Source organism: Amblyomma mixtum, chromosome 1 (genome assembly GCF_055824585.1).
Source record: "Amblyomma mixtum isolate Tamu chromosome 1, ASM5582458v1, whole genome shotgun sequence".
Classification (NCBI taxonomy): Eukaryota; Metazoa; Arthropoda; class Arachnida; order Ixodida; family Ixodidae; genus Amblyomma; species Amblyomma mixtum.
Window position 1 is genome coordinate 61,149,090 of NC_143012.1, and position 11,048 is coordinate 61,160,137.

Here is an 11,048-nt window from a genome sequence, read left to right on the forward strand (position 1 = left end):
GAAAGTAATGCGCGTGCTGCCAACAGCTAACTGCTTCGTCAGCGTCACGTGTGCCCTATTCCGCCTTGCTCATATCTTATCACACAGCGTCACGGCCAAGCACAGCTTTCCTTTCGTTCTCGTTTTCTTTGGCTGGCTGTCAAAACCAAAGTCACGAAATAAACCTCGTTCTTTTTGCTCCAGCCACCCCTCTCGTTTCGTTCTAGCGGGCTCCGCCGCCGACCCGTTGGCAGGCGTCCGCCAGCCGCCGGCCCGTTTGTAACAGCGCGTTTTGAATTATTTGAATGTGTAGAAACTGTATGGTTGCGGAGCTAGGTTTATATTTGACGCATGTAAATGTTCGTTTGACAATGAAAACTCATACATACCCACTTGAAAAATATAAAAGGTACAGATATGTCAAACGGTCGTACACCGAACGTCCATAATCGAAAATTAGCAAAGTCCACTGGTAGTACATGTTCATGATTAAACTGCGCGAAGAAAACACTGACAGAGAAAGAAAACACGTACACACACTGAGCGTAGAACTTCCAACTTTTATTCGAAAAACGCATCAGAGCAAACCATCAGAGGTCCTGCGGACTTTCGCTTTTAGACGTCCATTACTCGCGAACCGGCGAAAGTCCTGCGGATTCACTCTTTTGGACGTATGAGTTGGTCCGGCGCGGTATGATCCTCTGTTCATCCGCTGTACATATCTGGTTCGGTTTTATGGCGTTTAACGTCCCAAAGCGACTCAGGCTATGAGAGACACCATAGTGAAGGTCTCCGGAAATTTCGACGTTAAAGAACCGCAGGTGGTCGAAATTTCCGGAGCCCTTCACTACGGCGTCTCTCATAGCCTGAGTGGCTTTTTGGGAAAATTTGAAGACAGGTCAGAAGACGCAGAGGCAGGCCGTGGAACAGAAGCACCAACGGGGACGGCAGGGATCAGCAGTACTCCGGTGATGAAGGACAGAAGAACGCGGTCGATGCTCCACGTACGTAGGGCAGCTCACGCTCTCAAGCTCTGAATGATGATTTCCTCAGGCTTAATGGCACATACCCATGGCGGGGGATTGGCCAGGGTGCATAGCGGATACAAACGCACACATGTACAGGGAATGGAGCATTTTGATAATTTTGGAGCTAGAATTTGTGCAAAACAAAAAATACGGAAGAGGAAAAGTAGTGTATTCACATTCTAGCAGAGGAATCTACCAGATGAAATTATATAATCGTGAATATAATCGCACACAGGCGCTTGCCTCGAATGATAGGATAATCGGAATAGACAGAGGAAGCCCGAGTCGAGCGAGGGGGATCTCCAAGTAAATTCTGCGGAGAGAAGCGAACCGCCGGCAGGAAATGAAAAAGTGTTCTATGGACTCAAATCAAAATACCACATTCCCTGTACACGAGTGCGTTTGTATCAGCTATGCACCCTGGCCAATCCCCCGCAGTGGCTATGTGCCATTAAGCCTGAGGACATCATCATCATCCTCATCCATATAAATTTCCACCGTATTTTATTTTATTCCTCAAATATCTAATTTTTTTCTTTATTAAAAATTTTTAACAATTCATACATATTGTCTAATTTCAAACATTCTACTATTTACCTTAGCTTTTATTTCCCGTTTTTTTTCCTTGGCATTCACCACCGTACCTTGGCCAATCCCCCCGCGTGGGTATGTGCCATTTTCATATGGTGAAGAAGAAGAAGCATGTTGACCAGCGCTAGTGTACGCTTTTCGTCTTTGTCAGGACTCGCGCTGATCGCAACGCCAGCACGGAGTTGTTTCTTTTCGCATTATACCTACTCCAATCAGCGTCATGACTTCTGGTGTTTTTTTATTTCACCGTCTGGTTTTCGCCTCGTTATTGCGTTCAAATTTCTTGGATTTTCCTCGTAAGGAACACAGTATCGTGTGAGTTAAATACCTTTGACATCCCTGCGGTTATGCGTGGAATAGAGTTCACCGAAGAAGAGGGCGAAGGCAGCTGAGGGAGGGCAGCCGTCGGTGGAACCAGCAGCGACTACGACAGGAACAGAACGCTACCGCAGGCGAGATGTTTGGTCATCAAAATCAGGCCCTCGCGCAGGACACCATTGATGCCGTGCATTCGTTGAACAGAGCTCTCAACATGGTCCACAACATCAACCAAGGCCTGCCCCATCAACTGTTCAACGCTGGCCTGTTCGGGCTACAATTTCACGGCAACAACTGGATGGTCGCACTCAACGGGCTCAACGAAGGAGTTGCCGGCATGGCGCCACAAAACGCTCTAATTGGCCTCGGTCAAGGGCAAGCCGATGAGTTGGCCGGAGAAGTCAACCTGACAGTCGGGAGAGGAGAGGGTATTCCAGCAGGTTCTATCCAAGGAGAGGGTGCCCGGAGGCTCCGTTCTCCAGACTGGAAGCGCCTAGAACTGCCACTCTTATTTAAGAAGGTTTATCGGGAGCATGTGAATACATCACTGCGGTCACCCGCCGAAGCCGACGCCTACCGTGACGCCAATGACATTGCGGTAAGAGGCCACGGCGTGCCGAAGCCTATTCTTTACATCGAGGAAGCCGGCTTCCCCAAATACCTGAAGGAAGCCGCCCAGGCAATAGGGCTCGACCCACTCAGCGGGCTCCACGGCCAGTGCTGGCCAGTAGCGCTCAGCGGCAGGGACCTTCTCGCTATCGTCATCAACGAAGCTGAGAGAAGGATACTGGGCTACCTTCTCCCTGCCATCGTTCACATCCACTATGACTATCCCTTTAAGCCCGGCGACGGACCTATAGTGCTTGTGCTGGCAGCTACCCGGGAGTCGGCCCGAGGGATTGAGCAAGCAGTCCTTAACATCGAGAAGTACACGCGCATTCGAGCTATGTGTCTTTTATCGGGCCTCCCGAAAACACCGCAGCTCGAGCAGCTGAAGAAAGGCGCACAGATCTGCATTGCTACTCCTGCCCGCCTTGTGAGCTTCATGGAGGATAGGTACGTGGACCTGAGCCGTTGCTCCTACCTGGTCGTGGATGGTGCGGACCGCATGGTGGCGATGGGCCTGGAGAAGCAGCTTCGCACCATTGCAAAACACATCCGGCCGGATCGCCAGACGCACATGTGGGTCACCTCGTGGGCAGCGGACATGGACGACCTCAGCGAAATACTGCTCACGGATCACGTGACGGTCAGATTCGGGACGTCCCTGGAATGTCGGTTGCACCGAGTACAGCACGTGGTCTTGGTCTGCGAGGAGGACGAAAGAGACAATGCACTCATCACCCTCTTCCAGGACATACTCTGTGATGAAAGGGACAAAGTAGTCGTGTTTGTGGAAGCGAGGCAGACAGTGGACGACCTGGTGGTCAAGATGCACAACCATAACTGGCTTGCCGTTGGTGTCCACATGAAGAAGCAAGAACAGGAGCGCCGCTGGGCATTGGAGGCATTTAGACTCCGCAGTGTGCCCATTCTGGTGTCAACCTGCGAGGCAGTGTGCGGTCTGGCCGCGGACGACGTGCGTTTCGTGGTGAACTACGACCGCCCCGCCAGAAAAGAGTACATCCAGCGAATCAAATACGCCGCTCGCGTCGACGGTTCCGGTAAAGCCTACACTTTCCTAGCGCCCTCCGACAGCTGCCAAGCCAAGAAGATGATTTCGATATTGCGCGATGCCGAACAGGACATTCCGCGTGACGTCCTCAACATTGCCGAGAGGAAGGTGCCGTCGGGAAGGTCACCTGCTCTGGACTGCCACCAGTGATTCTTCGCTGTGTACTGGCTGCCTGAAGAACTCAAGTGGCAGTGGCACTTCAAAATTTGTTCAGGAGCGTAAATTGCTGGGCTAGTTGGGTCATAATGTTGTCAGGGTTTAACCAGCGGAACACAGACGCAGGACAAGAAAAAGGAGGTACACACACCACACCGCTGGACTTGCAATTGATTTATTTCGAAGAAAACCACCACATTTAAAGGTTTCCCTGCGCAAGCGCACACTCTGGATGATGGGAACAACTGTATTAAGATAAAAGAAAGTTACATTCTTTATCCGTGATAAAAACCGAGGGATCGCTGACACACTTCTCCTTGTTTTTCCTGATTAGAAACGCTTCAAGAATTTCACGCACTCGTCTTGTTTTCCCCCGACCGATAATGCTCGTGCGGTGAAGCAAAGGAGAACATCCTTCGCATACCTTAGCATGCAAGGCTAAATTGCTTCCAGTGCCTGAATTGAACGTTGTTCGGCGCTGCCTCAGACGTTCATTGATGCACCAATGCACGGATCACGGATAAAGAATATAACTTTCTTTTATCTTAATGCACTTGTTCCCATCATCCAGAGTGTGCGCTTGCGCAGGGAAACCTTTAAATGTGGTGGTTTTCTTCGAAATAAATCAGTTGCAAGTCCAGCGGTGTGGTGTGTGTACCTCCTTTTTCTTGCCCTGCGTCTGTGTTCCGCTGGTTCAACCCTGACAACATTATGAACCAACTAGCCCAGCAATTTACGCTCCTGAACTATTATTCTTCTACTCTGGGCCCTTTTCTTCGTGTTCAAACATCTTCGGATGTTTTATCTTCCTGCGTCAGCGCCATTGCTCTGACTACATGTAAGGCAAGATTTTTGTCACATTGTCTAAAAAGCGGATTTCCGCCATTGGAAGTGTGCCAGCTTTTCGGCCCTCTGCCACCGTCTTCAGGCCACTGGAAGCGTGTCTGTAGAATACTGAAGTCGGAGCTATATCGGCAGGTCAGACACCTGCGGGATTGGCTGCGGCATGCCTGCCTTCAGATCGGGAATCCCTGGACGGCTTCTAGCAGGCTTCGTGAACATCTTCGCCTAGCATCCCTACTTACGGAGACCTACTGGAACGACCTTCGGCGACATTTGCCCAAGAAAAAGAGACAGCCTGAAACAAGGACAGCTGTGACGTACCTAGAAGGAGCCTCCCTTCCATCGGAGTTCGACAACCTATTGAAGCTTGGCCCTAAGTACGCCCTGGAGCCGCAGGTTCGAAAGCATGAACTTCTGGCAGCTGTGCACAGTATTGCTGGAAAGGCACCACCTGAGGAGAAGAGTCACTGCGTCTCGGAGGGAGTCGGCTGTCTTGCACGGACTTGGCCTAGCCGACATAAAAGAAGCAAGGGTATTCGCCCCTTGGTCAACCATTTCCAGCAGGAGGGCCTCAGCCTTCTGCAAGCAGATAAGGAAGGTGGGTTCGTGGTTTTGCCTTCTTCACTTTTTAAGACAAAAGCCACCGAGGCTATCGAGAAGAACTTCAGGAATTCAGACTTAAAACCACGAAACGCTAAGGCTCTGGCATTGGGGCTGTTAAATCGGCTGAATTTGCGTCGCCTGGAAGAAGTTCGGAAGAGTGATCAAGACGTCCTGCGGGTGTTCTTCAGCGCTAAAACTCATAAGCCTGGTTATCCGTTCAGGGCCATCGTTACAGAAGAAGGCTCTTCGCAAAAAGTCGTCTCCAACTACCTCAAGGTTTCCTTCGAGGGTCTGCTGCTGACGGATCCCTTTAGGGTGAAGAGCTCACTGAACATGGTAGAATGCCTCTGTTCCGGTTTTCCCGGTGCCAATGCAGCCTTCTCTTTGGTAATTGTGGACTTGTTTTACTCTGTTCCGCATGATGAACTCTTTTGTGCTGTACGCGAATTAATTGAAAGAACCGGGACAATTTCCTTCCAGAATAAGTGTGGCATATCTCTGGAATCTTTCCTTGAGCTGTTGAAGGTGTATTTAAATTCGACAATTGTTCAATATGATAGCAAGTACGTGGTGCAAAACCGAGGGATCTGCGTTGCGTCGTGTGTAGCGCCAGTCCTCTGTGACATTTTTTTAGCAAAAATTGACTGGATTCTACAGTATTCCATTCAAGACACGCGTGTTATTAGGGTTTTCAGATATGTGGACGATTTTCTAGTCATTTTAAGAAAGTGAGGTCCGGTGTCGTAGGGCGTTGTGAGGCAGTGCCCGCTCGAGTAGGAGAGCCAGGAGTATTAAGAAGGGTGAGGTGGCGTTCCTGGGCCAGATAATGGAGGAGGCGGCCGGGTTTGAGGGTTTGTGGGTAGCTCCAGAGTGTGTGAGGGGCATTAAAGTCACCACCAAAGAGGAGATGGGAGGTAGAAGAAAGAGAGCGAAGGAATTTGCCCAGAGCAGAGAATAAAGAGGAAGTGACAGGGGGGTTGTAAAAAGACAAAAGGACGAGTGAGATGCGGGAAGAAGGGTGGTAATAAACCACACCAACTAAATATTTAAGGAGGGTGGAGGGGATGTCAATTTGCTCTACGAGCACGTCACTGCGTACATAAATAGACGCAAGTGGTGTGGCCGTAGTGGCATGGTAGGCGCGGTAGCCTGGGACATTGCGGGCCGTCCGGGTCTCCTGGAGAAGGAGAAAATGAAGTAGGGAGGGGCGGGTGAGTAGATACTGGTGGAGGGGTTTTAAAATTAAATGAAACTGACCAGCTCACTCTTGTGGCAGACCAGCTTTTAAATGTTTTTAGCGCATGCTCTAACGACTTGGCTTTTACCAAAGAGATTCCTTCTGACAAGATCATTAGGTTCCTTGATTTAGAATTGACTTTTTTTACCCGACGGGCACGTGTGTTGGAAATATGCGCCCAGGACTAAAAAGTCGCTTTTGCCATATGAATCGGCTCATTCGAAGCTGGTGAAAGGCAGCATCGCAAATTTGTGGTTTTCGAACGCTCTCAAGAAAAGTTGCCCACATGTCATGCAGCAAAGTCTGGCCGAGCAGGTCGCGCGGTTGTCGGATTTTGGGTTTTCCCCGTCGGTTTTGCTTGCGGTGGGTGAATCACTGGGGAATAAGATGAAGAAACTGTCGGCTAAGTCTGCAAGTCCATCGCAAGAGAACAGGAAGAAGATTGAAGTGCTTCCTTACTGCCACAAGACATCGCATTGTCTGAAAAAAGTGGCACAAAAATTCGGTGTCACTACGGTTTTTTCTGCCCCCCGAAAACTGCCTGGTTTGTGCGCCCATATTTCTGGTGGCCCGCAGAAAAAGGGGACCTGTAAAACCAAGCACCAAACGAGGTTCACTTCGTGTCAAGTAGGGGTGGTGTACTGCATCCCATTGTCCTGTGGGAAAACCCACATCGGGCAAACCGGAGGGTGCATCAATGAACGTCTGAGGCAGCACCGAACAACGTTCAATTCAGGCACTGGAAGCAATTTAGCCTTGCATGTTAAGGTATGCGAAGGATGTTCTCCTTTGCTTCACCGCACGAGCATTATCGGTCGGGGGAAAACAAGACGAGAGCGTGAAATTCTTGAAGCGTTTCTAATCAGGAAAAACAAGAAGTGTGTCAGCGATCCCTCGGTTTTTATCACGGATAAAGAATATAACTTTATTTTATCTTAATACACTTGTTCCTATCATCCAGAGTGTGCGCTTGCGCAGGGAAACCTTTAAATGTGATGGTTTTCTTCGAAATAAATCAGTTGCAAGTCCAGCGGTGTGGTGTGTGTACCTCCTTTTTCTTGTCCTGCGTCTGTGTTCCGCTGGTTCAACCCTGACAACATCAAAATTTGTGCGCGACGTTGGTATTGAACCGTCGTAAAAGGAGATGATAGCGCTTAACCTTTCCCAGAGAACAATCTTCTTCCAGCAATACTTTGGGCAACACATCCTTGAACTGATGCCCGTTGGAGATTGACATTGTGTTCGATTGTTTAAAAATTCGATAAAATTTGGGCGTTCATTGCAGGATCGATTTTCGACGTGCGCTCGTTACATTTCGCCCGTTTGTAAGCTCAGATGAGAGCAAAACCCTCGAGCTATCCTTTATGTTCAGGAGGGAGAACTAAGAATGCTTTATGCTCGATTGTTCACAACGTGAGGCCAGAGAAAGTTGTCGCGTAAGAGAAAGAACGATGAGTGAGTACTACTCTATTAATTAAACGCAGTCCTGATATGGTTGTCTTCCTAGCTTGCCAGGTGACACTCCGCCGGTGAGACTAGGCTAATATCCGCTGAAATCCTTCATTAGGCAAGGAGGTCCAAGTGCAAGCCGTCTTATTTCTTCTGCAGGTGCACTTATCCATCGCACAAAGAACGCAGCACAACCCCGACTCGATTGCCAAAGCTGCTGGCAAGGGACGTGCACGCTATTCCCAAAACTATCCAGGAGGTGTTCCAGGCTGGCAGCGAAAGAGCAAATGCTACGATGCAAACATCTGCTAATGTCGATATCGTGCAGAGCGCGCCTGTGAGCTTCTAAAGAGTTCACTAATGCTTCGGAGCTCATGTTTCTAGGCAGCTGACATCAAAGGCATCTTCCCCGTTGGAATCTCCGGAAGGCACAGTCTAAACCGAAAATAGTAAAAACGGAGTAAACTGTCCTCTAGCGCACACTCTTTTATAAAAGTGTGTGCGCTAGAGGACACCTTACTATATTTTTACTCCCAAATCGACGTATTCCTGTCTAGAATCCCAGCAAACCAAAAACCTCTCAGAAACGTCTAGAGACGTCTAGCGATGTCTCTGAGAGGTTTTTGGTTTGCTGGGATGCGGCAGGTGCTGCCAAATGTTCAGTGCTCCCCCCAAGGTCTGATTGCGTGCACGTAATCTATATACATCTTTAATCAATCCATGGCTGCACCATAGTCGTATGCCGCCAGAGCTAAGGTCCCCTGCTCGCAGCATCTGTTCCGAACAATTGGAGAAAAAAAAGGTACGGGTGCCACAGAGGAAGACTTCGCGAAACCGCCGCATCCGTGCTCAAAGCGCATAAGTGGGCTTCGATCCTGACACGTGCGACTGGGACGTATATGCGCACTGCTATCCTCTGCCACCTGTTTCCGCATAAATTGGACTGCAGTTACGTATGCGGGGTGGAATTGTCCGTAATGATCGCGCAATCTCTGAGAGTACGGCGAGGCTTGCCATTAATCTGCATGTCTCGTTAAGTACGGCCGGAGTAGGAACATGTCACTAATGAAAGTACGGGTCTCATGGTTCCGACAACGTATGGCGAAGAGTCCGGACTACATACCGCGGAAACAACTCGCCGGTTTCGTTGTTTCTAGTGTCTTCATATTTTCTTTATCATCTTCCATTTCACTGTTTTGCGTCGCTCCAGAGGAGCTGTCTCCCCGCACCCTACCGCGCTCTTCTCGCTGCAAGGTATGCACTTTCTCCGTAACAGTCTGTCCTGTCGGAAATATGCTGATTAGCTTAGGGCTTCACATAGTGCGCACCCTCTCTGATTCCCGCCTGGTTCGGAACTCTTCGGTAAGTTCAGCTGCGCATTCTACATTTTTTTTTCGCCTGGGCTGTCTTGTAACCACACGCGCATTTCTTACCCTAGACAAATACAAAACTGCTCAGAACAGATAACTTACGTAACCATGCCGTGGCTTCCGAAAGCGTCCTCTCCTTTTAGCTATCCACTAAAACCAGATTTCAAGCTGGTCAAATGATTAGGGGAATCCCCCAAGGTCGAGTAGATTTGTAACAAGGGAGTAATTACTCATTGACATCCACCCGAGCGCAGCCATATGGCTACAATGGAAAGCCAAACAGCTTTCTCAGAAACTTCGTAGTTAAAGAAAAATTCGTGCTGGTCCGGGGTTCGAGCCCGGGACCACCGCTTCACCGGAGCGGTCGCTCTACCAATTCAGCTAACCGGGATTGCAAGCTTATGGTAGGGCGAGAGCCAATTGATCAATAACTCGAAGTGGGAACTGCGTTGGTCAAATGTTTAGGCGAATCCCCCAAGGTGGAGTAGAATTGTAATAAGGGAGTAATTACTCATTGACATCCACCCGAGCGCAGCCACACGGCTACAAAGGAAAGCTATACAGCTTTGTCAGAAACTGAGAAAGCTGAGAAAGCTGTATAGCTTTCCTTTGTAGCCGTTTGGCTCCGCTCGGGTGGATGTCAATGAGTAATTACTCCCTTATTATAGATTTCAAGTTCGAAGAGGAATTCCAGAATCAATGATTAGATCGCTTTTCTCTCCCTCTGAAGCGCTGACGAAAGGCAATGGTGGACAAGCGGTACTTACTTAGTAAAGAGGCTTTTGATTTCCCGTTTAGTCATTCACGCTTCACCAGTGTCACAGCATTAAAACAACGTGTCGAGTTGGAGCCACCACCATGTCGGCATCATTTCGCTCGCCGAACCTTACTTCACAAACTGTATCACCATCCCACCCTCCGCGATGACTACTTCTTGCCACACCCTGCAGCCTATCCTCGCCGTGACCACGTTAACAAAATAAAACGCATAACGTGCCGTTCATCGCTTTACCCGAAATCAATCATTCCTCGCACTATAATAGACTGGAATAACCTGCCATCACATATAGGTACTGAGGTTAACCAACAATAGTTTCAGCATTCGTTAAAGCAAACATTGGACTAACAGATTTTCTATTTTTGTATCCCCCCCCCCTATGTAATACCTTCCCACGAGGGCCCGTAGGGGTATTCTAAATAAATAAATAAATAAATTTGTGCAGTAATGGCTGAAGGTTAGTTAGAGTCTTATAACGCAGACAGGCATCTGTAAAGAAATCACATAAGTGCTCGCCACTTTATGCCCCTTTTACTCCCGGGAACTATTATCAGGGACATATGCGACTTCGGGAAGCCAACCTAGCGATTTCTAAAAAACGACTCTTTACAAAAATGCATAAGATGTGGCAATTTCGAGTTGTACTGTATTCCATACTTTTGCACAAAAATATTGAATTGTGAGCTCCAAGCAGCACTGGCCGATGACCTATCATTGGACACGTCTTGGAAACCTCTTGGTGGCCATCACACTTGGCCAGCACCCTGTTTCCTTGATAGGAAATAACTTGGATACCGTGCTGAATGCAGTTAAATAGGAGGACCATTGGTCATCTTGCTTGGCAACTCTTCGGCCACCATGCACGATCCGTTCCGAATTCGCTGAATATTCGTATAACACACGTCCCAGCTAAAAAAAATTCAGGATGTATAACACACCCGGGCTAAAAAAATTCAGGGGGCACTTTGACGATCTAAAGTGCCCGAGGCGAAAGGCTTTTCCGTGACTAACTAGTCATGAT

General features: G+C 48.8%; 1 protein-coding gene across 1 annotated transcript; it reads left to right on the plus strand.

Moving 5' to 3' along the window:
* The first annotated feature begins 2,055 nt into the window (after positions 1–2,055).
* Positions 2,056–3,741, plus strand: LOC149366444 (putative ATP-dependent RNA helicase DDX5). Its single transcript, XM_089550803.1, has one exon. The coding sequence runs from the start codon at positions 2,056–2,058 to the stop codon at positions 3,739–3,741; it is 1,686 nt and encodes a 561-aa protein (XP_089406929.1).
* The last annotated feature ends 7,307 nt before the right edge of the window (positions 3,742–11,048 follow it).